The following is a 27,465-nucleotide window of genomic DNA, read 5'->3' as shown; positions in this document are numbered from 1 at the left end:
TAATGGAACAAATTGGTACTCGGTGATTAATAATATTAAAAAGACTGCCTCTTCTCTGTAAAGGATCTAGAGGACAATTAGCCAAAACCTTGGGGAGTTGAAATGTTTTGAACAGAAGTCGAGTTCAAGTCCACGAACATGGAGTTGTTGGGTTACTCTAGGGACTGCTGTGATAATTGTGATTAGCTCATTGACTTGGGGGTTGGGGCTGGTCTTACTGGATGCCCTCATCCTCTTGTTGGACCTGTTGTCCCGGGCCTGGGGAGATCTTGGGAAACCTTCCTGAGCAAAAGAGGTTGAAATGTAAGGGAAAAGGAAAACAAAGATGACCTACATTTCTGCAACAGCCTCCTTTCAACTGGGCTCCTCTATGGATCTCACCCCTCTAGTGGAGAGTGGTCTTCCTGAAACACAGTCACCCCTCTTCCTCTAAAACTCTTCCACGGGAGTAGGTGTTTGGTGCAGATAACCACTCCTCAGTTTGCCACATTCCACATCCAAGTGCCTTCATTCAAGTTCCAGCTCAACTCTGATTCTAGCTTCCTGTCAATGCACACCCTGGCAGGCAGTTAGTGATAGTTCAAGTGCTTGGGTCCCTGCCACCCACATGAGAGGCCGAACTGAGTTCAGGGCTCTTAGCATTAGCCTGGCCCAGCCTGGTTGTTGCAGGCATTTGGGAGAGTGAACCAGCAGTTGAAGATCTCTCTCTGTCCCTCTCTGTTACTGAAATAAATGAAAATCAATAACAATAATAAAGCAATCCTCTCCTGTGGGTCCCTATTGGCTTCTGAATTATTAGTTCAACTGCAACTGTTTGTCCTCTGGGCGAGTCTCTGCTACAGGGCACCCACCTCACTGTGCTAAGCATTTGCTCCAGGGCAGGGCAGTGAGGTGCAGGCAGTGCCGGGGAATGTCCCATCCCAGGTATATCCAGTGTTTTCTCCATGACATGGAAAGCAAAGAAAAGTGTTTGAAATTTCATTTTTAAAAGGAATCTATACGCTGCCTGAAATACATACCATGGCCCTTTAGGCCACCCTGGTTTATATAGGTGAGTTTAAATTCCTCAGCACAGCAGGTTCCCCTTGCTGCCTCTGCAGCCTTCTCTCTCAGCACTCTCCTCCGCATGAACCCATAGCCTCCTTCACCGGCTTCTCTGAGAGTGAGGGGATGGCCTTGCTCATGGTAGGGAGCCCGGGACCTGGAAAAGTACCCAGTGTCTGAAAGAGGGAGTTTGGTGTGGACTTGAGCTTTGTACCAGCAAGGAGTATCAGCCAGAGTAGGACTAGAGGAGGAGAACATCTGCTTACTGCGAAGAGATGGAGAGCAGAAGCCCCGGTGTTTCTCCTGTATGGTAATGGCAGAATTTTCCATCAAAGCCCTAAAATCACTGCCCAGAAATTGATCTTTCCCATCCAACAGAAGGCTTTTCATGTGACTCTGGCCTTTAAAAAAAAGATTTATTTATTTACTTGATTTATTTATTTACTTGAAAGAGTTATACAGAGAGAAAAGGAGAGGCAGAGAAAGAGAGAGAGAGGTCTTCCACCTGCTGGTTCACTCCCCAGATGGCCACAACAGCCAGAGCTGCCCTGATCTGAAGCCAGGAGCCAGGAGCTTCTTCTGGGTCTCCCACGCGGGAGCAGGGGCCATCTTCTACCTACCCAAGGACTTGGGCCATCTTCTACTGCTTTCCCAGGCCATAGCAGAGAGCTGGATGGGAAGTGGAACAGCCAGGACTTGAACCGGCACCCATATGGGATGCCAGCACTGCAGGCAGTAGCTTTACCTGCTACATCACTGTGCCAGCCCTGAGACACTGGCCTTTTAAAGCTATGTAGCAATCCAAGTAAATTTACACACAAGCCCCAAGGCCTTAGCTAGGTAGACTAAAATGAACAAAAGGTTTACAGTTCAAGAGGGTTGCAATTGTTATATAAAATAAGATTGAGTAAATGCTTACTGTGTATACTTCTAAATGCCTGGCATGTACCAACTCAATCCTTAAAACAACCCAGGGAGGGTTACTCTTATGTTTCCTGTTTTAGAGATGAGATACATGGAGATGATGTGATTTGCCAAAAGTTATACAGCCGGTAGATGGTAGAACGTGAATTTATTTATTTTTATTTTTTAATTAATTAATTAATTTTCTTTGACAGGCAGAGTTAGACAGTAAGCACGCACGTGCGCACGAGAGAAAGGTCTTCCTTTTTCCGTTGGTTCACCCCCGCAAGTGGCCGCTACGGCTGGCGTGTTGGGGCCAGCGTGCTGCACTGATCTGAAGCCAGGAGCCAGGTGCTTCCCCCTGGTCTCCCATGCGGGTGCAGGGCCCAAGGACCTGGGCCATCCTCCACTGCACTTCTGGGCTACAGCAGAGAGCTGGACTGGAAGAGGAGCAACTGGGACAGAATCCAGCGCCCCGACTGGGACTAGAACCCGGGGTGCCGGCGCCACAGGCGGAGGATTAGCCTAGTGAATAGCAGCACTGGCCAGAGCCTGAATTTAAATGGAAGTAAATTTTCAGTCTGTACACTCATCAATCAAGGACTCAAGTTTCCTGTTCTAGCAGAAAGCCATTCCAGAGTTGTTCCTACTGGAGGAGGGAAGGTACAGACTCAGTACCTGGTCTCTCAGGCTTTAGGATCTGTTCCAACTTGGACCTCCTGCCTTGAAGCAGGATGTCCACATATACCTCCGTGCCACCCCACCACCCACCAGATACCTTCCCCTTCTTCTTTTTTTTTTTTTTTTTTAAGATTTATTTATTTATTTGAAAGAGTTACACAGAGAAAGAAGGAGAGGCAGAGAGAGGGAGAGAAACAGAGAGAGAGAGAGAGAGATCTTCCATCCACTGGTTCACTCCCCAATTGGCCACAATGGCCAGAGTTGTGCTGATCTGAAGCCAGGAGCCAGGAGCTTCTTCCAGGTCTCCCATGCTGGTGCAGGGGACTGAGGACTTGGGCCATCTTCTACTGCTTTCCCAGGCCAGAGCAGAAAGCTGGATCGGAAGTGGAGCAGCCAAGACTTGAACCAATGTCCACATGGGATTCCAGCACTGCAGGCAGCAGCTTTACCCACTTCGCCACAGCGCTGGTCCCACCTTCCCCTTCTTTAAGAACTGCTGCCAGCTTTCATGTCTTTCTACCTTGCCACTTGCTGTGCCTGGCAAGCTCCAACTTTAACTGTTTCCTTCTTTCACCTCTCTTCCTTGTCCAGGCAGAAGGAGCCACTCCTTCCCCCATCCCATGTCGACAGGTGATGAGCCGACACCTCCGTCACACACTCAGCACCTTGCTCTAAAGGTACTGCTGTCTGTGTCTGTTCCTCTCACTAGATTGTGGGACCCGTGGGGAAGGGACAGAGATGAATTCACAGACCCCAAGCTAGAAAGCAATTCAAGAGACTTCAGAGGGTTGCAATTGCCAAATCAGATCTAATAAGATGGACTCTTGGCTGAGCCTGCTCAAAAACATGCTGAAGGGAAAATCCCATTTCCACACAGAAGAGATCTTTCTGAGGCAGCATCTGCTATCTCTTAGCCCCATGGCAGGCAGCTGCCCGTCCCGCACTCCCCCAGTCTCTCCTTTTTCTCTAAACTCCCGTGGGGACCTCAGCTGTAGGTGAGCCTTGCCTCTCTGTCCCTCTGGGTCTTTCCTGTCTCTCCAGCCGGCAACTTTCTTCTCTTCCCATGTGAACCCAGACTACCTGTCTGGCTCCCAGTTATCCCCTCCCTCTCTGCATCCCATCAGCACTGCAGTAGTCCAGGGGCAGGAAAGCACTGTTAGGGGAGCGGGGGAGCTTGTGGCTACTAAGGGCTTCACCTGCTCCACCCCACTTGCATGCACTTCCACGTCCTTAGCTCTCAACTTAGAGCCTGCTACAGGACTGCTGGTCCCAAGAGTGAGCTAACTTCCCCTCTCCCTTTCTCCTCCTTTTCCTCTTTGGGGAAAAGCCTAAATGCATCCAAGGCCTCCCACAAATTGGCCTCAACCTCCTCTCTTCCCCTGCTTTCTACTTCTCCCTAATACAAGTTCTGGGCTTTGAACAAGCAGCCCCACTTCTCCAATCCTGCATTTTCCTGCCTTCCTCCCAGCTCTGCTCAGCCCACTTTGTTCCTTGGTCCTTAAAATCTATGCTGTTGGGAACCCTGCTGTCAGTCCCTCTTGGCAGGGCCAGCCTGCCAGCACCCCTCAGCCCTGTCTCCTTGTCCCTGGGATTGCGGCTTCAAGATGACCATTCCTGTTGTCTTGTGATGCTGCCCAGATCATGGCTGGGGACTGCCTTTCTCATCAGTGTCTCACACTGACTTCAAGAATTTCTTTGTGGTCTCAACAAGACTGCAAGTCTCTCAAAACAATGTAGAGCATCAGGACTGATGGAACTCCAGGGCAAGCTCACAGCACAACCCCATCAAAGTGCAGGTTGAGTGTCTCTGCTCTGAAGTACTTGGAGCCAGAAGTTTTCAGATTTCAGAGTTTGCTGGATTTTAGAATATTCTTGCAAATTTCATGTCTGAGCATCCCTCATCTGACATGCTCCAAATCTAAAAATCATGGCACTCAAAAAAGTTTCCGACTTTGAAGCATTTTAGGTTTCAGAGTTTTAGATTAGGGTTCCTGTATTACACAGGAACATGCGACCGACCGTGGGGAAAAGTGTCTTGGATGAAAGACGGTGTGAATCCTAGCTTACAGATACACAGTAACTGTGACTTCACACTTCTCCAGCCAGCCCCCCTGGCTGGCTTGCTGAGCCCGGAGAACACCAGCCCGGCTCTGCCTCCAGGTTTTTGCCCCCCGCTGTTCCCTTTATCTGTGGTGCTACTGTGGCTTGTTCCCTCCTTCAGATCTGCGTACACACTCCCTTCTCCCCTAATTACCACGCCGACACCCTTGTCATTCCCTCTCCTCACGTCCCTGTAGCACCTACCCCTGTCTGACATTTCCCTGGTATTTGTTTGCTGCCATGCATCCTTGGTGGTGGCTCTAGCCCGGGCATCTGGCAGGCCCTGGCACTTACAGGCAGTCCGCCAGGATTGCTGATTGTCAGGGAGGAGTGTTTCTCTTCCCCATCTGTATCCCCAGCGCCCAGTGCAGCAAACACGAGCTTAAAAAAAAAAAAAAAAAAAAAAAAGAAAGGAAAAGCGCACGTGAATTCTCCGTGAACTTTTTGGGGACCCCTTGTCCGAACTGGCTGAGTGGTGTGAGGCGCGCTCACGAACCTCACTGAAGGCCACCGAGTTGGCAGGGGCACAAGCGGGTGGTCGGTTCAGCTTTTCGTCCCGTGGGTGTCACGATGCCTACTAACTCCCCCGGGTGCGAGGAGGGGCTTTTTTTTGAGGAGACGTCTCAGCGCCGTCCCGTAGTATGGCTGCAACAAGTATTGACAGCGCGTTGCAATCCAGCCTTTGATGGCGAGCCGGCCGCGGCCGCTCCAGCTCCTCAGGGGCAAGCGGGGCAGGCAGGTGCGGCCGCCCCCTCCGCCAAGGAGCCAAGAAGCAGCGGCGCGCGCGCCCGCTGGTCCACAAAGAGCGTTTCCCAAACCCGGCTGAAAGGGCCGGATACTGCCCCGCTCCGCGGCCCGCCGGCCCCACGGCCCACCTGCCCTGCTCGTCGCCGGGGGCTGACGGGGAAAGCGGCGGAGGGAAGCCTCCGGTGCAGACTCGCGCGGCCCGGGAACGCCCGGGAGGGGTCTCTCTGTTGGGCCCGGGGCCGGCCGGGCGCGCGGGAGCTGGGGGCGCGCCGTGGCTCCGCGCGGGGCTGCGCGCGCGCGCGCCGGCCTCGCCTCCCTCGCCGCTCCGGTGGCTACGTGCTTCCTTTGTCAATGAGGCGCCGCTCGGAGCTGCAGCAGCACTCGCGGCCCGGGAGCCTTGAGCCCAGCCAGCCTGCGCCGAGAGCGGACCGGATAGGCAGCAGCCGGAGGCGGGCGGGAAGGAACCTAGCGCGCCACGCCGCCGCCGCCGCCAGCCGCGGCTCCTCGTAGCCTCGCCGCCTCAGTGTGCAGGAGGCGACCCCGGCGAGGGGGCCCCGGGCGGCGCCCGTCCCACCCTTGCTGCCAGGGGCGCGCTGACGCGCGGCGACAGGCTCCGTGGGAACCCCGGCCCGCGCCCGCCGCCGCCTCATGCAGCCCGGACCCCTGCGCCAGTGAAGCCGGGGCTCCGCGGAGCCCGCCCTAGGGGCGGCAGGACAAGCCAGCCAGTCACGCCACCCGGCGCCCGGGCCATGGCGGGAGATGCCCGGTGAGGACCGGGGCGCCGAGGGCTGGGCTCCCCGGCGCGGTGCGGAGCGAGGCAGCGGCCTGGATGTGTGAAGAATCCCCATGGCTTTGCAGGCGGCGAAGCCCCGGAGCCCGAGCGACGCTGGGCCGGCGGCGCCGGCACGCCGGGGCCGGTCCCGTGCGCGTGGTGGGCTCGGCGGGGCCGGCGCAGGAGCCGCGCGCTGCCCGGCAGTGAGGGGCCCCGGACCCACGCGGGGCCCCGGAGCCGATGCGTCCCAGGATGCGCCGGCGCCGCCGCCGCTGTTGCGGCTGCTGCTGGGACTCCTGCTGCTGGCGGCCCTTGCCGAGCACAGCCGGGCGGATCCAGGTAAGCCCCGGGCGGGGGTTGCGCTCGCGGGTGTTTCGAGAGGAGCCGGGCCGGCCGTCGGGGCCTGCGCCCGACCGGGGGGCGGTGGCTGGAGGGTTTGCATGCCGGGCGCTGAGGGTTTCCCTGCGCTTTGCCGCGGTGGCAGCGGGAGAACTGTCAGCAGCCTGGGAAGCTGTCTCCGGGGAAGGCAGCGTTGGGCGGGGAAGAAAAGAGATGCCTTCGCGTCGCGTCTTCTCTCCGCACAAGTTGCAGATGCTTCCCGGGGGTCCCGCAGGCACGCTCCGTGTGGATGAAGCCACGGTGTGTTTGGGACACCCGAAAAGGGATGTGCTTTAGGCAGGACGCCTTTCAGGGTGTGGATGGCCACTCGATCTATGTCTGTCTCCTGGTCTCCCTGTGGACGGGCCACGGTGTCTTAACTGCATGGAACGCTAGAGTTGAAGGCAATTTCCATGCCGGCCTCGCAAATAGCGTTTCGCTTCCGTGTTGATGAAGGGGCCCCCTTCTTTTGGGGACACCTAAATGATCGCTCGCACCTTGCCGAGGGATTCAAGTGCATAACCCACTGTGTGCAGGATCCTGATCCCTTCGGAGACTCCCAGCAGCTCCCGGGAAATAGATTTCTTTAGTCTCTCGGGCGATATAAAGAGATCTGTTTTAACTGGTGGGGGTAGTGATGGTGGAATTATTCTGCTACCGCCAGTCCAAACTTCCACGGTGCAGTCAGCAAGTCTTTGAAATAGGAAGGATTCCTGTGGCACCTATGAAAGGCAGATTTTTGTGTTTGCGATGAAATTTCTGGGCTCTTGCTACATTTAATTCATCAAGGAAGACGGCTCTCCCATTGGGCAAGGTGTTCCTTTGGTTTTTTGGGAAGGACCAGTGAGGACCTCTTTCCTGGTGTGCCCCTTCCTCAAAGCAGATGAAAAAGGATTCCACACAGTTTCAGATAAAAGGATTTCAGGTTGAAAATCTTTCTTGTCTTAGCTTACTGCAAAGCTCACTTTCCTTGGACTCACTTGAAGGGTCACCCACTTGAGTGCTGTGCCTAAGTCACTGTCAAGGAGTTTTCCGCTGTGATTATAGTGGTTACGAAGTTCAGTAGCCTTCATGCAGGAGAGAGGCCTCTGGAGGATTTTCAGCCTGGATTTTAATACCTGCAGCAGTTTTCAGTGATGTGTGAAGAGGTAATCCTGAGTGTGATATCTGTAACCCCTTATTATCCATCAGCTCAGAGACACGCATTGGGTTTTTGTTTGCAATATACCAGCTCCTGGACATATTTGTAAATTGTTTATGAGATACTCGTTTTGGTGGTGAAACTGTTCCGTCGTCGGCAATGAGAAGTAAAATCTGGCTTTCCTGTGTTGTTCCTGTTCAGGCTGATGCCAAGTGATTTCATCCGATCAGCTGTCAATGTCCCATTTCCCTTCCAACCTTCCTACCCAGATGCTTACAGCCCCCTGTGGCATTGCTTGGTTCTTTTCTCAAACAGCCAGAGCCGCCGCATAGGAGACTTCTTGTCTGTATCTTTTGGGTTTGTCCCTGGTGTCCCTGGTGTCCCTGGTGTGGTGATAACGGGGGACCACAGTAGGAAAGAAGCTTTGATCAAGATGATGGAAAAATCTTGAAAGTGGATGTCACTCTCCAAGTCCTAGCATCTTTCCCCTTCTCCTGAGGGTGACCTGTTGCTTCCTGTGTGCTTGTTGGGTGCCGTTGCCCTTGACAACCAGTTCCTTGTGGTCCAGCCCACCTGTGGATCCACAGCCTGAGCCCCGTGGTTTCCTGTGGATTTGCTGCAGCTTCAGTTGCACCCCTTGTTTTTCTCCCTGAGGAAGAGTTGGACGTTACGGCCCTCAGTCTTACCTTCTCGGATTTCCACTGGAGGCAGCGCAGGGTGTGCAAGCCCTGCATCAGTGGGTTTTGTGGGAAGAAGCAAAGTCAGGAGGGAGGCCGGCGCCGTGGCTCAATAGGCTAATCCTCCATTTAGCGGCACCGGCACACCGGGTTCTAGTCCCTGTCGGGGCGCCGGATTCTGTCCTGGTTGCCCCTCTTCCAGGCCAGCTCTCTGCTGTGGCCCAGGAGTGCAGTGGAGGATGGCCCAAGTGCTTGGGCCCTGCACCCACATGGGAGACCAGGAGAAGCACCTGGCTCCTGCCATCGGATCAGCATGGTGCGCCGGCCACAGTGCGCCAGCAGTGGCGGTCATTGGAGGGTGAACCAACGGCAAGAGGAAGACCTTTCTCTCTGTCTCTCTCTCTCACTATCCACTCTGCCTGTCAAAAAAAAAAAAAAAAAAAAAAAAAAAAAAGTCAGGCGGGAAGCAGAAGAGAGGACACTTTCTGGGGACCTTTGCCACTCAACAGACAAACCTGTCTGGAACTTTTTCAGAGGGGTGGCTACAGCTTGGCACTGCCGCTCACTGCAGAAGGGGTCTTCCTGCTGAGATTTCAAACCTGTGACGATGAAGATGCTACTAGGAGTGTTAGCTTGCTACAGTCATGGCATTTGCTCTTCCAGTGAAGCCAAACTCTTGTCGTGGGTGAAAATGGTCAAAAACATTTCTACTGGAAAAAAGCTATGGCAGTTGTGTCCTGGAGCGCCTGCAGCCTCCCTCCGCCCACCCCACCCAATGTCCTCAGCTTTTATATTCCTGAGGAATTACAGTTCCATTTCTTTTCCACACCCAGCAAAGTCTGTTGTCTTCCGAGTCCTCCCTCAGACTCCCTGGCCCAGCTTCCATCTCTATGGAACCCTTGTTCCAAGGCAGAAACATCTGTTCTGGGTGTGGGAAAGAAGGTTCTTTGTAGGGGCTGGTGCTGTGGCGCAGTGGGTTAACGCCCTGGCCTGAAGCTCTGGCATCCCATATAGGTGCCGGTTCGAGACCCGGCTGCTCCACTTCTGATCCAGCTCTCTGCTGTGGCCTGGGAAAATACTAGAGGAAGGCCCAAGTCCTTGGGCCCCTGCTCCTGCGTGGGAGACCCAGAAGAAGCTCCTGGCTCCTGGATCAGTGCAGCTCCGGCACTGCGGCCAATTGGGGAGTGAACCAGCAGATGAAAGACCCCTCTTTCTCTCTCTGCCTCTCCTCTCTCTGTGTAACTCTGACTTTCATTTAAATAAATAAATCTTTTTTTTTTTTTTTTTTTTTTTTTTTTTTTTAAAGAGGATTCTTTATAGCAGTGAGGGCTAACACTGTCTTTTCTCCTCTGCGACTGTGGCTCCAGGCAAAATGGTCAAATTCAAATTTGCTTTCTCCATCTTCTTGACTACTGATCTTCCCTCCAGTTCATGCTGCATACATGTCCTGCAGGCCTGTCTGTGCACCTCCAGCACTCGTTCCTTTCAGGGCAGGTGCCATACTCAATGTAGCCTGGGCCTCTCTGGGCCTTAGTTCTCTCATCTGTGAAATGGGGATTGTAACAATGATTATAATCATTGTATGGCACAAGTTAATGCATGTTACAGTGTTCACAACAGTGCCTGGACTACGGTAGATGCTCAGTGAATGCTAGCTATTCTGTAACATACAGAAATTAAATTTTTATTAATATAAAGAGAACATATTTCATGCATTCTACAGCTACACTTTCAAAAAGACAACCACACTTCCCTCACTCTCCTGCTCTCCTCCAATCCCCCTCCCTCCCCTCAATTCATCAATGTTTGTAAAGTCATAATTTTAGTCCACTGTATACCCATAGGCTTAATTCACCACTAATCATAATATTCAACAAGTAAAAAGTAGGAACAGCATAGTTCCACAAGAGTATAAACACGAGTGAAAATGACACTCATGTCCCAAAGTGACCATTTCATTCCTGTACTTTTTTTATTCTATATTACCTGCCACATATCAGAAAACATATGATATTTGTCTTTTTGAGACTGCCTTATTTCACTTAACATAATGATAACCAATTGCATCCATTTTGTTGCAAAAGACAGGATTTCATTCTTTTTTATGGCTGAGTAGTATTCCATAGTGTATGCATACCACATTATCCAGTCATCAGTTGTTGGACATCTGGATTGGTTCCATATCTTAGCTATTGTGAATTGAGCTGCAATAAGCATGGGGTAAAGATCACTCTTTCATATGCTGATTTCATTTCCTTTGGGTGAATTCCTACGGTGGAATGGCTGGGTCATACTGTATATCTGTTTTTAGATTCCTGAGGCATCTCTGTATTGTCTTCCATAATGTCTACCACATTCCCAGGTATTCCACTGTTGGTACCTTTCCTCCACATTCCTACATGGTGGAAGTTGACAACATTCCCTTTGTTCAGGTGCTGTGGTGGGGGAGGGGATGCAGAGGTGAAAGGAGAAGGCAGTTTGTGGAAACCCCAATTGAAGAGGCTGATGTGCACCCTTGAACTCTGATGCTGTGTGATCATGCCTAATAAAGGCAGGCGGCAGTTAATTCTGGGGGTGTGGGGACATTGAGGGATGGGTAGGGAGAGGTTGGCTGGGTTGTTGGTGACATTTCAAGCGGAGGAAAAGTAATGGGTTCTTTGTGGCCAGAGCACGGTGCTCTTCATGTAGGGAGGAATGGCCAGCACCCCCCACTGCCCTGGGCGTGCCCTCCTCGTAAGGGCTGCAGGGTCTTTCAGGGCTGCCTGCTTATTCCGCCCATGTGTGTGTTCTTGATTTATCTAGTTCCTCCTGTTGCTTGTTATAGCAGCACAGAATAGGAACTTGTTAAATTTGAGCCAGTTCCCTCAGAGGGAGCCAGCTGATTCAGTTAGATGTTAGAATTTTATCTCATTTAGGGACCAGTGTTGTGATGCAGTGGGTTAATCTGCCACTTGTGACGTGGGCTTCCCACATTGGAGTGCCAATTTGAGCCCTGACTGCTAATGTGCCTGAGAAGGCAACAGAAAATGGCCCATATGCTTGGGTCCCTGCCACGTGTGTGGGAGACCTGGATGGAATTCCTGGCTCCTGGCTTCAGCTTAGCCAAAACCTAGCTGTTGCAGCCATTTGGGGAGTGAACCAGAGGATATAAGATCATAAGATCTCATTTTTTTTTTTTTTTTGGACAGGCAGAGTGGATAGTGAGAGAGATAGAGACAGAGAGAAAGGTCTTCCTTTGTCGTTGGTTCACCCTCCAATGGCCGCCACGGCTGGCGCGCTGCGGCCGGCGCACCGCGCTGATCCGAAGGCAGGAGCCAGGTGCTTCTCCCATGAGGTGCAGGGCCCAAGCACTTGGGCCATCCTCCACTGCCTTCCCTGGCCACAGCAGAGAGCTGGCCTGGAAGAGGGGCAACCGGAAAGGAATGTGGCACCCCGACCGGGACTAGAACCCGGTGTGCCGGCGCCGCTAGGTGGAGGATTAGCCTAGTGAGCCGCGGCGCTGGCAAGATCTCCTTTTTCTTCTCTTTCTTTTCCTCTCTCCTCTCCCTGTTGCTTCCCCTCTCACTGTTTGCCTTTCAAATGCTTTTTTTTTTTTTTAAAGAATATTATCTCATTTAAGTAAACCACGGGAAGTTGTGAATGAGTGCGTTGCTCTGGGGGAATTTATTTGCGTTTTGAAAGAAGTGTTTGCTAATAGCCAGGGATCACTAATCTAGCCCAACCTGTCTGGGAGAGACCTTTTGACTTGGGATGTCTTTTGTGCTGCTTTCCAACCCGTTGCATACATCTTCAGTGTGGAATCCCAGGCAAAATAGCTGCCATAGTTCATCTGTTCATTCATTCATTCAATGTGACAATGTTCTGAGGCTACAGTAATGAAAAAAAATAAACTCCCATTCCCTCGGTCACTAGAAACCGGCCCAGTGCTTTCTAAGCTTTTCTGTGCAGATGAATCACTTGAAGATCCTGTTAACGTGCAGACGCTGATCCAACTGGTCTGCAATGAGGCCTGAGACTCTTAAGTTGAACAAAGTAGTCTGGAATTCTAGGGAGATAATAGTTTTTTAGGTGTGAATTTGGGAGCCATTAGTGTGCAATGGGGTAAGAGCCTGTAGAGGGAGTGTCAAGAAGGGAGACCTCAGCCAGGAACTTGGAAGACTGCATTTAATTATTATTATTATTATTATTTTTAAAGATTTATTTATTCATTTGAAAGTCAGAGTTACACAGAGAGAGGAGAGGCAGAGAGAGAGAGAGAGAGGTTTTCCATTCACTGGTTCACTCCCTAACTGGCCACAACAATTGGAGCTGGGCTGATTTGAAGCCAGCAGCCTGGAACTTCTGTATCTCCCATGTGGGTGCAGGGCCCAAGCACTTGGGTCATCCTCTACTGCTTTCCCAGGCCTTCAGCAGGGAATGGATCACAAGTGGAGCAGCCAGGACTTGAACTGGTACCCATATGGGGTACCAGTGTGGCAGTCAGAGGATTAACCTAGTACGCCACAGTACTAGCCCCTTTTTTTTTATTTTTATATATTTATATACATTTGTTATAAATATAAAACATAAAATTTACCATTTTAAGTGTACAATTCAGTGGCATTAAGGGTCTTCACATTGTTGTGCAGCCATCACTACCAACCATCTCCAGAATTAATTCGTTATCTCTAACTGAAACTCCCTATCCATTTTTATATATGTATTAATTAATTAATTATGGAAAACTTTTATTTAATACATGTAAATTTCATAAGTACAACTTTTGGATTATAGCAGTTCTTCCCCCCATACCAACCCTCCCACCCCCAAACCATCCCACCTCCTACTCCCTCTCCCATCCCATTCTTCATTAAGATTAATTTTTAATTATCTTTATATACAGAAGATCAACTTAGTATATACTAAGTAAAGATTTCAACAGTTTTCACCCACAGCAGATGCACAACATATAAAATACTGTTTGAAGACTAGTTTTACCATTAATTCTCATAGTATGACTCATTAAGGACAGAGGTCCTACATGGGGAGTAAGTGCACAGTGACTCTCATTGCTAATTTAACAAGTGATACTTATTTATGATGTCACTGATCACCCAAGGCTCTTGTAATGAGCTGCCAAGGCTATGGAAGCCTCTTGAGTCCACAAACTCCGACATTATTTAGAAAGGGCCATATGCAAAGTAGAAGTTCTCTCCTTCCTTCAGAGAAAGGTACCTCCTTCTTTGATGGCCCCTTCTTTCCACTGGGATCTCACTCACACAGATCTTTCATGTAGGTCAATTTTTGCCATAGTCTCTTGGATTTCCATGCCTGAAATGCTCTCATGGGCTTTTTAGCCAGATCCGAATGCCTTAAGGGCTGATTCTGAGGCCAGAGTGCTGTTTATGGCCCCTAACTGTTATTATTAAACTATTCTCAGGGAGAAGGGAGGCGGGCAGCAAGAGATGGAGGAAAAGAACACCCTGGAGGGAGGAAGAGAAGAAAGTGTACCGAGTGTCTGGGAGGTCAAGTGAAGGCAGTGTTCCAGGAGGACAGAGGGATCCTGTGGCCAAATGCTGCTGAGAGGGTGAGCAAGGGATGTTGCATTTGGAGATGCGTGGGTGTTTCATGCCCTTCAGAGCAGCAGAGTCAGATGGCAGTGGGGTCAAGGGAGAAAGGAAGAAGAGAATTCAGAGACAGCAAATGAGACAATTCTTCAGGGCTTTTCTATAGAGAAAAGCAGAGTAGCAGGAGAGGTGGGCCAAGGGAGAGTTAAGATAGAAATAATTATGCTGTGTTCATACTGTGTTGGTTTTTAACATTGAAGACATGCAAGAGGAGTGATTGACTTGGTGTCTTTTTTTCCCTCCCAATATCAATGGACCCTTTACTCTGAGTATCTGCACTTCAAAGGCACTTGCAAGATGCCTGTCCTCTCATCCACACCCCAGCTGCCACCCAAGGTAGAGAGAAAGATCTTGGGAACAGTAACTCTGTTCTTTTAGTAGTGACAAAGTGAAAGCCAGGTGTCCCCTCTGTGCCCTGAATCCTGCCCTACAACCAGTGGAAGCTCTGAGATCCTGAAATTCCGATGCCAACCAGAGATCTGTCAGAGCCTACTTGTCTGGAGTCTTAAATTACGAGAACATGATCTGAGAATGTGCACAGCTCCCTTTCATTCTCATTAACCTTCAATTCCAGATTGTCATTTGCTTTCTTTCTTTCTTTTTTTAAAGAACAAACAACAACTCTACTCTTCTCCAGACAAAACTGAATACTTGGAATGACTCTAAAACATTTTCGTTGCTGGACAACATATTAGAGGGCCTTTCTACACACACAGAGGGACACGTTATTCTAGGTCATGGGATGGCTGCCATGGGTGGTGACTCTCCTTGGGGACTTCAGAGAGGGGCAGTTAGCCGTCTGGGTGTCATAGATGTCAGTTATTGTCCGGGAAGGTAGCAGTGAATGAATCATGTTGATCTGGCGATTTTTGCCATGTACCTGGTCTAGGCCAGGCTCTTTGGTAGATGCTGGAAGTAGGGTGGAGATCAAGCCAGACCCTGCCCTTGAGCAGCCTGTAGCACAGGACAAGACTTTACCCTGGTGGTTGGACTGGGGGCCGATCAGATACTTGCAAGGATTACAGTAGAAGGCAGGTTGGGAGGTGCCTTGCTTGGCAGCAAGGGACTGAGGCTCCGAGTTGACATAGTTCTGACTTCTCAAGAAAAGCTGGATCTGAACTTAGAATCTCCAACTTCCTAAATGTCACACTGCACAAAGAGAACACATCCAGGAGTCACCCGTGTTCTTTTTAAATTAAAAAAAAAAAAAGTCATTGTTACTTCTTTTCTATTTTATCCTCTAGATTTACTTTTTAAATATTTATTTATTTGAGAGGTAGAGTTGCAAACAGAGGGAGACACAAAGAGAGGTCTTCCATCCGCTGGTTCACTTCCCAAATGGCCACAATGGCTGGAGCTCAGCTGATCTGAAGCCAGGAGCCAGGAGCTTCTTCCAGGTCTCCCATGTGGGTGCAGGGGCCCAACGACTTGGGCCATCTTCTGCTGCTTTCCTTGATGCATTAGCAGGGAGCTGGATTGGAAGTAGAGCAGCCAGGACTTGAATAAATAGATATTTATTAACATATTATTAACCAAAATAGACATATGTAATTTAATTTTCCATGAACTTTTAAAACGATCCTTGTATTTGTGGAGTACCATATGATGTTTTGATGCATATGTTACATTGGGTGACGTTCAAATCATGGAAAGCGTATCTATCCTTTCAAGCTTTTGTTGTTCCTTTTTTTTTTGTTTGTTTTAACATTTATTTATTTTACTTGAGAAGCAGAGTTACAGAGGGAGAGACAGAAAGAGAGGTCTTCTATCCACTGATTCACTTCCTAAATGGCCGCAGTGGTCAGAGCTGGGCCTATCCGAAGACAGGAGACAGGAACTTCTTCTGGGTCTCCCACATGGGTACAGGGGCCCAAGCACTTGGGCCATCTTTTACTGTTTTCCCAGGCCATCAGCAAGGAGCTTGATTGGAAGAGGAGCAGCTGGGACTTGAACTGGCACCCATATGGGATGCTGGTGCCCCAGGCAGGTGCTTAACCTACTATGCCACAGTGCCAGCTCCTGTTGTTCCTTTGTGATGAAAACATAAATAATTTCTTCTAGATTTTTGGACACATACAGTACATTATTGTTATAGCCATTCTACCGTACTTCCTTCTTTGCAAAGTCAAGTTTATTAAGGTATAATTTACATATAATGAAATTCACCCTTTGTAGGTCAGTTTTGACAATACACAGTCCTAGATCCACCACCACCATCCAGACACAGAACATTTCCATCACTTCCAAAAGCTCCCTGCTGACCCTTTGCAGTCAATCCTCTCATCCCCTCAGTCTCCTCACACGCTTGGCCACTGGCAAAGCCAGTGAGTCTCTGTAGTGTTTTGGCCTTTCCAGAAGGGCATGTAAGTGGAGCAATGCAGTAGCTAGTATTTTGCATCTAGCTTCTTTCACTTAGCACAATGCTCTTGAGAGTCATCCACGTTTTTGCTTGGATCACTGCCTCTGTCCTTTTTCCTGCAGAGTAGTAGTTCTCTGTGCCACGGTTGGTGAACATTTGGGTTATTTCCAGTTTTTGGCATAAATGCCTCTTGGATGGGCAGTTTTTATTCCTTGTGGATGAATGCCTAGGAATGGGATCGCTGGGTCATATGTTAAGTCTGTGTTTAACCTTGTATGAGAAATTGCCAAACTCTTTGCATTCCCATTTGCAAAGTATGAGAATTCTAGTTGCTCCTCCTCTTCTCACTGGCAGTTGATATTGTCAGCTTCTTTTTTTCTTTTCATTTAGCTTTCAGCCATTTCAGGATTTAGTGTTACCTCCTTGTGATTTTAGTTTGCATTTTTTAAATGCTAATGATGTTATTGTTATATATCTTTTCATGTTCTTACTTGTCATACATTATCTGTATTTTGAAGTGATGGTTAAAATCTTCCATGTATTTTTTTGAAAGTCTCAAATCAAGAGATCTTTTATTACATTATTAAAATACCACAAATTGGACTTAAAATCTGGATTCTTATTTATGTAGCTGGACAACTTTTATTTTTTATTTATTGTTTAAAAGATTATTTATCTGTAAGGTGGAGTTACAGATAGAAGTAGAGAGATCTTGTCTTCACTGGTTCACTTCCCACAAACCAGGAATTTCTTTGGGGTCTCCCATGTGGGTGCAGAGACCCAAGGACTTCGGCCATCCTCCACTGCTTTGCCAGGTTCATTAGCAGGGAGCTGGATCAGAAGTGGAGCAACTGGGATATGAACTGGCACCATGTAGGATGACGGTGCTGTAGGCGGCTGCTTAACCCACTACATCACAACCCTGGCCCCTGAACAACTTTTAGATCTTACTCATCAGTCTGCTGAACTATTCCTTTTTCAGAGACATAGGTGTCATCCAAAAATTTTCTAATATCTTTGTTTTTACCTGTTGTTGCCCACTGAATCAAAACAGTTGAATTTGAGACAAGTTCAGAGTCACTTCCTTCAAAGACTGATTCATCTTTCTGGGCTTGAGATACTGAACAAGCAACAGCTGGCCTCGTCTGAACCCTGCAGATGTACTTTTCACTGGAGAGATTTGGGATTCCAACAAGAGACCCACTCTCCTGGTCAGCCACGTGGACAGGGAGGGAGCAGACACAGACTTTGTCCTGTAACGGAAGCCAGGGTGACCCCCTTGGTCATGTTCTGTACAAGACTGCAGATAGCACCAATAGGTGCCACTTCCTGTTTCCAGGCCTTCCTTCAGCCTGGAGCCTCTTTCCACTGAGGCTGAGTTCTACATCGATGAGACTGAGGACCCTCCCCAGGGTTCCTCCAGGACCCTTCACAATAACTGTTATGGGGACATTTCCTGGCATGTCAACACCCTGGCAGTCTGATTGCTGAGAATAGTCTTAGTTCTTGCAGTAGGTGTGACAAAGAGTTCTTCTACACATTTACAAAATTGGAAAGTTTGTTGTTTTATTACTGAGTTTTGAGCTTTCTTTATACATGTTGATTATCACTTTTCCAAAATCTTTGTTACAAGGAGTATTGCAGATTTTGGATTTTTTTCAGATTTTGGAATACAAAATTGGCATATACATAGATTTAGGATGGGATTCAAAGTCTAAACATGAAATTCATTTGTTTCATATATACCTTATGCATAAAGCCTGAAGGTAGCTTTATGCAATATTTTTAGAGTACCTAGGTTTTTTTCCCCCAAAAGAAACCTTTTATTTAAGGAGTTAAAATTTCATAAGTACAATTTTAGGAATATAGTGATTCTTCTCTCCATACCCGCCCTCCCAAACCCACTCCCATCCTACTTCCTCCTCTCTCTCCCATTCCCAGTCTCATTCTCCATTATGATTCATTTTCTTTTTTTAAAATTTTTTATTTATTTTTTCCCCAAAGAAACCTTTATTTAAGGAACACAGAATCCATGCATTTCATAAGTATGACTTTAGGAATATAGTGGTTCTTCCCACCATAGCCGCCCTCCCACCTATTCTCCCACCCCTCCACCTCCTCCCTCTCCCACTCCCAGTCCCATTCTCCACTAAGATCCGTTTTTGATTAACTTTATACACAGAAGACCCACTCTATACTAAGTAAAGATTTCCACACACAGAGACATACACACACACAAATTGTTTGAGAACGAGTTTTACAGTTAATTCTCATAATACAATTCATTGAGGACAGAGGTCCTGCATGGGAAGTAAGTGCGCAGTGACTCCTGTTGTTAACAATTAATACTCTTATGTATGACGTCAGTGATCACCCAAGGCTCTTGACGTGTGCTGTCAAGGCTAGCCTTTTGAATCCACGTTTTCCGGCAGTATTTAGACAAAGCCATAAGCACAGAGCAGAAGTTCACTCCTCTCTTCAGACAAAAAGTACATCCTTCTTTGATGGCCACTTCTTTCCACCGGGATCTCACTCACACAGATCTTTCATGTAGGTCAATTTTTGCCATAGTCTCTTGGATTTCCATGCCTGAAATGCTCTCATGGGCTTTTCAGCCAGACCAGAATGCTTTAAGTGCTGATTCTGAGGTCAGAATGCTACTTAAAGCAATTTTCATTCTATGAGTCTGCTGTGTGAACTGCTTTCCATGTTGGAACATTCTCTCCTTTTTAATTCTATCTATTATTACTACCAGACACTTGATCTTATTTATATGATTCCTTTAACACTTAATCCTATCCATATGATCACTTTAACATTTAATATGATCACTTTAACACTTAATATGATCACTTTTTTTATTTAGTAAATCTAAATTTCCAAAGTACAGTTTATGGATTACATTGGCTCCCCCCCCCCCATAATTTCCCTCCCACTCACACCCCTCCCATCTCCTGCTCCCTCTCCCATTCCATTCACATCAAGATTCATTTTCAATTATCTTTATATACAGAAGATCGATTCAGTATATATTAAGTAAAGATTTCATCAGTTTGCACCCACACAGAAACACAAAGTGTAAAAATACTGTTTCAGTACTAGTTATAGCATTACTTCACATTGGACAACACATTAAGGACAGATCCCACATGAGAAGTAAGTACACAGTGACTCCTGTTGTTGACTTAACAATTTGACACTCTTGTTTATGGCGTCAGTAATCTCCCTAGGCTCTAGTCATGAGTTGCCAAGGCTATGGAAGCCTTTTGGGTTTGCCGACTTCCATCTTATTCTGACAGGGTCATAGTCAAAGTAGAAGTTCTCTCCTCCGTTCAGAGAAAGGTACCTCCTTCTTTGATGGCCCCATTCTTTCCACTGGGATCTCACTCGCAGAGATCTTTCATTTAGGTCTTCTTTTTTTTTTTTTGCCAGATTGTCTTGGCTTTCCATGCCTAAAATACTCTCATGGGCTCTTCAGCCAGATCCAAATGCCTTAAGGGCTGATTCTGAGGCCAGAGTGCTATTTAGGACATCTGCCATTCTATGAGTCTGCTGTGTATCCCACTTCCCATGTTGGATCGTTCTCTCCATTTTTGATTCTATCAGTTAGTATTAGCAGACACTAGTCTTGTTTGTGTGATCCCTTTGACTCTTAGACCTATCAGTGTGATCAATTGTGAACTGAAGTTGATCACTTCACTTGGACTAGTGAGATGGCATTGGTACATGCCACCTTGATGGGATTGTATTGGAATCCCCTGACACATTTCTAACTCCACCATTTGGGGCAAGTCCGATTGGGCATGTCCCAAATTGTACATCTCCTCCCTCTCTTATTCCCACTCTTATATTTAACAGGGATCACTTTAACAATTAAGATGGTATTTTTACCACCCAGTTTAATGGGATTTGGAGTCCCATGGCAAGTTTTAAAACTGTACCTTTAGAAGAGTCCATAGCAATGTATGCAGAACTATACAGCTTTACAGTTATAAACTTTCTCCTCTCTCTCTTATTCTCACTCTTATTTTTTACTGAGATCCATCCTCAGTTGACTTTATACACATATGATTAACTCTATGTTAAGTAAAGAGTTCAACAAATAGTATGAAGAAGGAAAAAAATAACTGTTCCTTGATAGTCAAGACAACAGCTGTTCAAGTCATTGCTTCCCAAAATGTCAATTTTACTTCTACAGATTTTCATTTAGGTGCCCTATTAGTTATAACAGATCAGGGAGAACATATGGTATCTGTCCCTTTGGGAGTGGCTTATTTCACTAACTATGCTTTCCAGCTTCATCCATTTTGTTGCAAATGACCAGGTTTCATTTTTTACCACTGTATAGTATTCCATAGTGTACATATGCCACAATTCCTTTATCCAGTCTTTGGTTGATGGGCATTTAGGTTGATTTAATGTCTTAGCTATTGTGAATTGAGCTGCAATAAATATGGGGGTGCAGCTAACTCTTTTATTTTCTGATTTCATTTCCCTTGGGTAAATTCCCAGGAGTGGGATGGCTGGGTCATATGGTAGGTCTATATTCAGATTTCTGAGATATTTCCATACTGTTTTCCTTAGTGGTTTTACCAGTTTACGTTCCCACCAACAGTGGATTAAGGTACATTTCTTCCCACATCCTAGCCAACATTTGTTGTTTGTTGATTTCTGTATGAAAGCCATTCTCACTGGTGTGAGGTGAAACCTTATTGTGGTTTTGATTTGCATTTCCCTAATAGCTAGTGATCCTGAACATTTCCTTATGTGTCTGTTGGCCATTTGGATTTCTTACTTTTTTAAAATTTTAAAGGTTTATTTATTTATTTGAAAGGCAAAATTACGCAGAGAGAAGAAGAGGCAGCGAGAGAAAGAGAGAGAGAGAAAGAGAAAGAAGTCTTCCATCTGCTGGTTCTCTCCCCAATTGGCCACAATAGCTGGAATTGAGCCAATCCAAAGCTAGGAGCCAGGAGCTTCATCTGGGTCTTCCCATGCGGGTTCAGGGACCCAAGGACTTGGGCCATCTTCTACTGCTTTCCCAGGCCACAGCAGAGAGCTGGATCGGAAGTGGAACAGCCGGGACTCAAACCAGTGCCCACATAGGGTGTCAGTACTGCAGGTGGTGTCTTTACCCAGTTGCTACCCTGCTGGCCCCTGGATTTCCTCTTTTGTAAGATGTCTGTTTACGTCCTTTGCCCATTTTGTAACTGGGTTATTTGTTTTGTTGTTGTGAAGTTCCTTTATCTCTTTATATATTCTGATTATTAATCCTTTATCAGTTGTATAATTTGCAAATAATTTGTCCCATTCTTTTCCCATTCCGTTGGTTACCTCTTCACTTTCCTGTTTATTTTACAGTATAGAAGCTTCTCAATTTGATGTAATCCCATTTGTTAATTTTGGTTTTGATTGCTTGTGCCTCTGGGGTCTTTTCCAAAAACTGTTTGCCTGTTCCAATGTCTTGCAGGGTTTCCCCAATGTTCTCTAATAATTTGATGGTATCAGGTCATAGGTTTAGGTCTTTAATCCATTTTGAATGGATTTTCATGTAAGGTGTAAGGTAGGGGTCCTGCTTCAGACTCCTGCCTGTAGAAATCCAGTTTTCCCAGCACCATTTGTTGAAGAGACTGTCCTTGCTCCAGAGATTGGTTTTAGCTCCTTGGTCAAATATCAGTTGATTGTAAATGCTTGGGTTGACTCCTGGTGTTTTTTTCTGTTCCATTAGACTATCCATCTGTTTTTGTACCAGTACCAGTGCCTAGGTTTTGACTGTGACCCCACATGAGGTCACATGTGGAATTTCCTATTTGTGGTATCATGTTAGCGCTCAAAACTTTCCGATTTTGGAGCATTTCAGATTTTTGGATTAGGGCTGCTCAACCTGTATATTATAGATATTAGTCCTTTCTAGATCTGTGTTTTTCAAATGTTTTTCTCCCACTCTGTGGTTTCTATGTTTATTTTACTAACAGTATTTTTTCAAAGAACAAAAATTTTAAATTTGATTAACTCCATCAGCCTTTAAATTTCTGATTTGTGTGTGTGTGTGTTTTTTTTTTCCCCTTTGTGTGTCTATGTGTCCTAGAATAGGAATCTTTGCCTAATTCAGGGTCACAAACATCTGTAATTTCTTCTGGAAGTTTTGTGTTTTTATTTTTACTTTTAGGCCTAGGATCCATTTCATGTTAATTTTTATATATGGTACAAGGTTAGAGTCAAGGTTAATTTCTTTTCATATGTCTGCATAATTGTTTTAGCACCATGTATTGGAGGGACTATCCTTGCTCCATTGACTTCCCTTGGCACTGTATATGTGGAGGTTTATTTCTGGACTCTAGTCTTTTCATTGGTCTACACTTCTGTCCTCATGCCAATATAACGGTAGCTTGATTTCCCTAGTTCAGGGTTTCCTAATCTCAGCACTATTGGCATTTTGGGCTTGATAATTCTTTGTTGTGGGGTCCTGTACTGGATATTCTAAAACTTTAGCAGTGTTTCTTGCTTTTGCCTGGTAAATGTCAGTAACTATCCTCTTGCCTACTTGTAATAACCAAAAGTGTTTGGTGTGGCGGGGCTGGGCCATATCAAAGTTGGGAGCCTAGCACTCCATCCAGGTTTCCACGTGGGTGCAGGCCTGAGCACTGGGCCATCTTCCGCTGCTTTCCCAGGCACATTAGCAGGGAGCTGGATTGAAAGCAGGAGCAGCTGGGACTTGAACTGGCGCCTCTATGGGTTGCCCGCATTGCAGTTGGCAGCTTAACTGGCTGCGCCACAATGCTGGCCCCAGCTCTGTTCTTGTTCTTTTTCACTTTTTCTAGATTTTATGATTTTCCATAGAGATTTCAGTAGCTTCTGTCAATACCTATAAAAGACCTGCTGGATTTTTGATTGGGATTTCATTGACTTTTGATCAATTGAGGAAAACCGATAACTTAAAACTACTGAATTTTTTAATGTATGAACGTGATATCTCCCCATTTATTTAGGTTTCATTTCATCAATGTTTTAGTTATCAGCATACAAATTTGTTCCACAAGTATTTTGTGTTTCTCAATGCTTTAGTAAATAGGACTTAAAAATTTGTTGGTATATAGAAGTATGAGTTTTCAAATATTGACCTTATATCATATGACCCTTCTAAACTCCCTTTGAGTCTAGTAGCTTTTTGTAGAATCTTTAGGATTTTTCTAAATAGAAACTTATGGTATCTGTGACTACAGATAATTTTATGTATTTCTTTCAAATATATGTACCCCCCAAAAAACCCCAAATATATGTACCCTTTTTTTCTTACCTTATTGCACCAGCTAGAACTTCAGTTCATTGTGGAATAGGAAAGAGGAGAGTGGACACCTTTGCCTTGTTCTTAGTTGTGGGAAAAATTCAGCAATTCATTACAAATACAATATTAGCTGTAGTTTTCTTTTTCTTTTGTAGAGGTCTTTTATCAGGTTGAGGAAGTTCCCTTCTATATTAGTTTGCTGGGGATTTTTATTATGAATGTATATTGAATTTAGGTAAAATATTTTTCTTTGTATCTATTCAGATGATCACCAGATTCTTCTCTTTCTCTTCCCCCTACCCCTCCTCCCTTCTTCTTCTAAGGTTTATTTATTTATTTGAAAGGCAGAGTTACAGAGAGGCAGAGGCAGGGAGAGAGGGAGACAGGCCTTCCATCCGCTGGTTCACTCCCCAGAGGGCTGCAATGGCTGGAGCTGCGTCAATCCAAAGCCAGGAACCAGGAGCTTCCTCTGGGTCTTCCACGTGGGTGCAGAGGTCCAAGGATTTGGGCCATTTTCCACTGCCTACCCAGGCCATAGAAGAGAACTGGATCAGAAGTGGGGCAGCCGGGTCTTGAACTGGTGTCCATATCGGATGCTGGCACTGCAGGCGGCGGCTTTACCTGCTATGCCACAGTGCCAGCCCCAATTTTTCTTTTTTAGTCTGTAAAAAGACAGCTTGGTTGTTTTAGAATGTTGAACCAACCTGTATGCCTGGGATAAACTCCAGCTTAGTCACGGCGTACTTTCCAGCTGGGCCTGAGTTTCTAATGTTTCTTGTTAGGAATTTTTTAAAGTCCTGTATGTTCATGAGGGATATTGGTCTGTAGCTTTGTCTTGCTAAAATGTTCTCTCTGATTTTAAAATAAGGGTAGTGCTGGTTTTTAAAATAATTGGGAAATATTTTCTGTTTTATGGAAGGGTTTGTGTAGAATTGATATTGCTCCTCCCTTAAGATCTATGGTCTTGCAGATGAACCTGAAGGTAGCTCAAGATTTTAGTTGAAATAAAAAAACCATAAGACATCTCCTAGTGCATTCTCTCCTTCTCAGGGCTACCTGTAGGCACTATAGAGGCTTGGCTTAAGATGCGGAGAGAACAGTGTGGGAGAGGGGAATAGGGCTGGATATGTTGAGGAAGCGAGATCACCAATGTCTGTTCTTTAAGCCGCTTCACTCTTCAGGCCTTTGCTTTCTCACCCATGGACGAGAGCCTCCAGATTCCCCCTTCCTCCCCATTCTCTCTGGCGGTGTTCATGAGCCCTAAGCAGATGTTTGGTGTGGTTATGCCAACTGCACTTCCCACCTCTTCCTATGTTAGTGGCAAACCCTCTCAAGGATTCTCATTCTGAAAAGGGAAGCCTTTCCCCATGTTTTGCTGTCAGGGTTCCAACTGGAAGCTCAGATAAATATTGATTTATCTGTGTTGTGCACTGGCTTTTGAAAAATTATAAAAGTAACACGGGCTTAATTAAATTTCAACAATACTCAAGTGCATGCAGTAGAATGCAGAAGGGCCTACTAGCTAGTCCCTTGGGTTGTGTTGCCAAGTGAGTGTCACAGGCCTTCCATATGTACAAATTTTATATCCACATGCATATCCTCACTTCATTTAAATTTATTTATTTGCTTTAATTCTGTTTGAAAGATACAGAGAGATCCTCCATCCACTGGTTTACTCCCCCAGTACCCACAACAGCCAGGGCTGGGCCAGGCAAAAGCCAGGAGCCTGGAACTGTGGCTGGGGCTCTCACATGAGTAGCAGGGACCCAAGTACTGGAGGCTTTATCTGCTGCCTTCTAGGGTACACATGGGCAGGCAGGTGGATTGGAAGTGGAGGAGCAGGGACTCAAAGCAGGCTCTCCAATACACCATGAGGGCATTCTAAGTGAGTCTTGACTGCCACACTGAACCCACCGCGCACTTCATTTTCTTTTAAGATACAAAGGGTGGAACATTTAGCACCTTACTTTTTCACTTAACACTGTATTGTGGACTTCTTTCCATGCTAACTAAATTTTATCATAAGAGAATTGAAATTGCTCCCCAAAACATGGGAAAATCTTTTACGATAAAAGAGAATTGCTTTAAAATCACAAGGCAGATTCAAACCTGGAGTTAAAACGCCTGCCTCCTTAGACAATTCCTCCCATTTTCTCTTGGCTTCCTTCCCTAGAAGATACTTCCACAGATGTTTGCAGAAAATCATGGACGCTTTTAAACACCACATAGAATGAAGATAAACACCATGTTCAAATCAACTAATGTCAGTGTAAATAAGGCCAAGTAGTTGCCTCAAGCATAGCCCAAGGTCATTGCTGCACCTGCCTCTGTCCTCTCAGGCAAGCCTTTGCCTAATGTGTCCTAACCACAGAGGAGAATTTGATTTAGATTCTGATTTATATATGTTAAATCTATTCTTAGTGTGAAATAAAATCGCCTGACGTCAGAATCACAAATGACTTTGGTATTTATGCAGCACCAGTGAACAGGAAGGTCTAGAATATTTCTCATTCCACTCTTTCCACGTGAAATATGGAATTAAATGCCTAGAATGAAACCAGGACTCTCAGTCTTACCCCTCTACCTCTGTCCTTTGTAAGGAGTGTTGCTTCCTGTCATTCGCATTGTTATTTACCAAATGTCAACAGCAAACACAGGAAGACTGAAGAAAAATGGAAAGTCTGAGTTGAAATTAATAGTGTGGCTTGCAAATCTTTGTTGAAAATAGCCGGGTAAAAATATCTCCAAACCTACAAAACTTCACTACCAAATAATACGTCTGTGTTTTGAAGAGAACAGGAGGAACATTATTGTGAGCATAATGAAATGGGATGAAAGTGCATTCAGAAATCAGCGCCATAGAACTGTCTTTGGGAGTTTCCTGTCATTTTCTGATTAATACTGGAGATGAATGCGTAACTCAAACTGGTGAATTTGACAGGAACTGAGCCTCTTTTTTCTTTTTTTATTTCATTTATAATGGGCTGGGGACTATTTCTTCTCCCTGGTCCAGCAATAAAAATGTCTTAAATGGTGTTTTTCCATTCTTTTGGAAAATCAATTTATGTATTCTTCCCTATGGGGATAACAGTTCCTGAAATGTGCCATAACACTTTCCAGTTGTCGACGCCTTCAGTCTCTTCTCCTGTGTGGATCTCATGCCACTCCTAAGAGGGTTGAGGAAGTGATTCGCCAAGGGCGACACCATGGTCCCAGGAGTTTTACATTCTGCTTTGACTCAGGAGATGCATCACCTGGCTACATAGCTGTAACTAGCTCAAGTAGGAGGCCCCCTGGCCACAGGGGGATCCTAGGCGACATATCAGAATAGGAATGAAATATAACTGGGCCATGTGGACGCTATAATTAACTGCTGGAAGGAATAGCTGACACTTCTGAGCAGTCATTGTTGGCGTAGACTCATTTGATTCTCACAACAACCCTATGAAACAGGTTCTGTTATTAATCCCCAAGCTTCAGATAGGAAACCAACACACAGAATGGCTTAGCCAGTATGATGTGGCTAAGTGTCAGAGGTGGGATTTGACCCCAACGCAGACTGATTGCATAGTCCTCATCTGCTTCGTTATGGACAAGAAGAGGCAAAGGTTACTGGTTTTGTGTCTCAGGGGCCCAATGCCCTCCTACTGTTCCCTGTTTCTATAGCTGGGCCTTCTGCCCTCCTGCAGGCTCGCTTTCTCTAACGATCTGTGTAGCTGCTTCCCCCCACACTACACCTTGCATGTGGCATCCGCTTGCTGTGGTACTTGCAGCA

General features: G+C 46.4%; 1 protein-coding gene across 3 annotated transcripts in view; it reads left to right on the top strand.

Annotated features, from left to right (window-relative positions):
• The first annotated feature begins 5,459 nt into the window (after positions 1-5,459).
• The window catches only part of KIAA1549L (KIAA1549 like), a 312,534-nt gene continuing 290,528 nt past the window's right edge, over positions 5,460-27,465 (top strand). Inside the window, exon 1 of one of the 3 annotated variants that reach the window (XM_008269586.5) lies at positions 5,460-6,586. In XM_008269586.5, the coding sequence (XP_008267808.3) occupies positions 6,322-6,586 (265 nt within the window). In that variant the 5' untranslated portion in view covers positions 5,460-6,321. The remainder of the gene's footprint in view (positions 6,587-27,465) is intronic. The other 2 variants (XM_002709213.6, XM_017345847.4) reach the window with 2 other exon arrangements.

The sequence above is a fragment of the Oryctolagus cuniculus genome, chromosome 1, assembly GCF_051225735.1.
Source record: "Oryctolagus cuniculus isolate XC-2025 breed Fujian yellow rabbit chromosome 1, ASM5122573v1, whole genome shotgun sequence".
Classification (NCBI taxonomy): domain Eukaryota; kingdom Metazoa; phylum Chordata; class Mammalia; order Lagomorpha; family Leporidae; genus Oryctolagus; species Oryctolagus cuniculus.
This window is presented reverse-complemented; position numbering and strand designations above follow the sequence as displayed.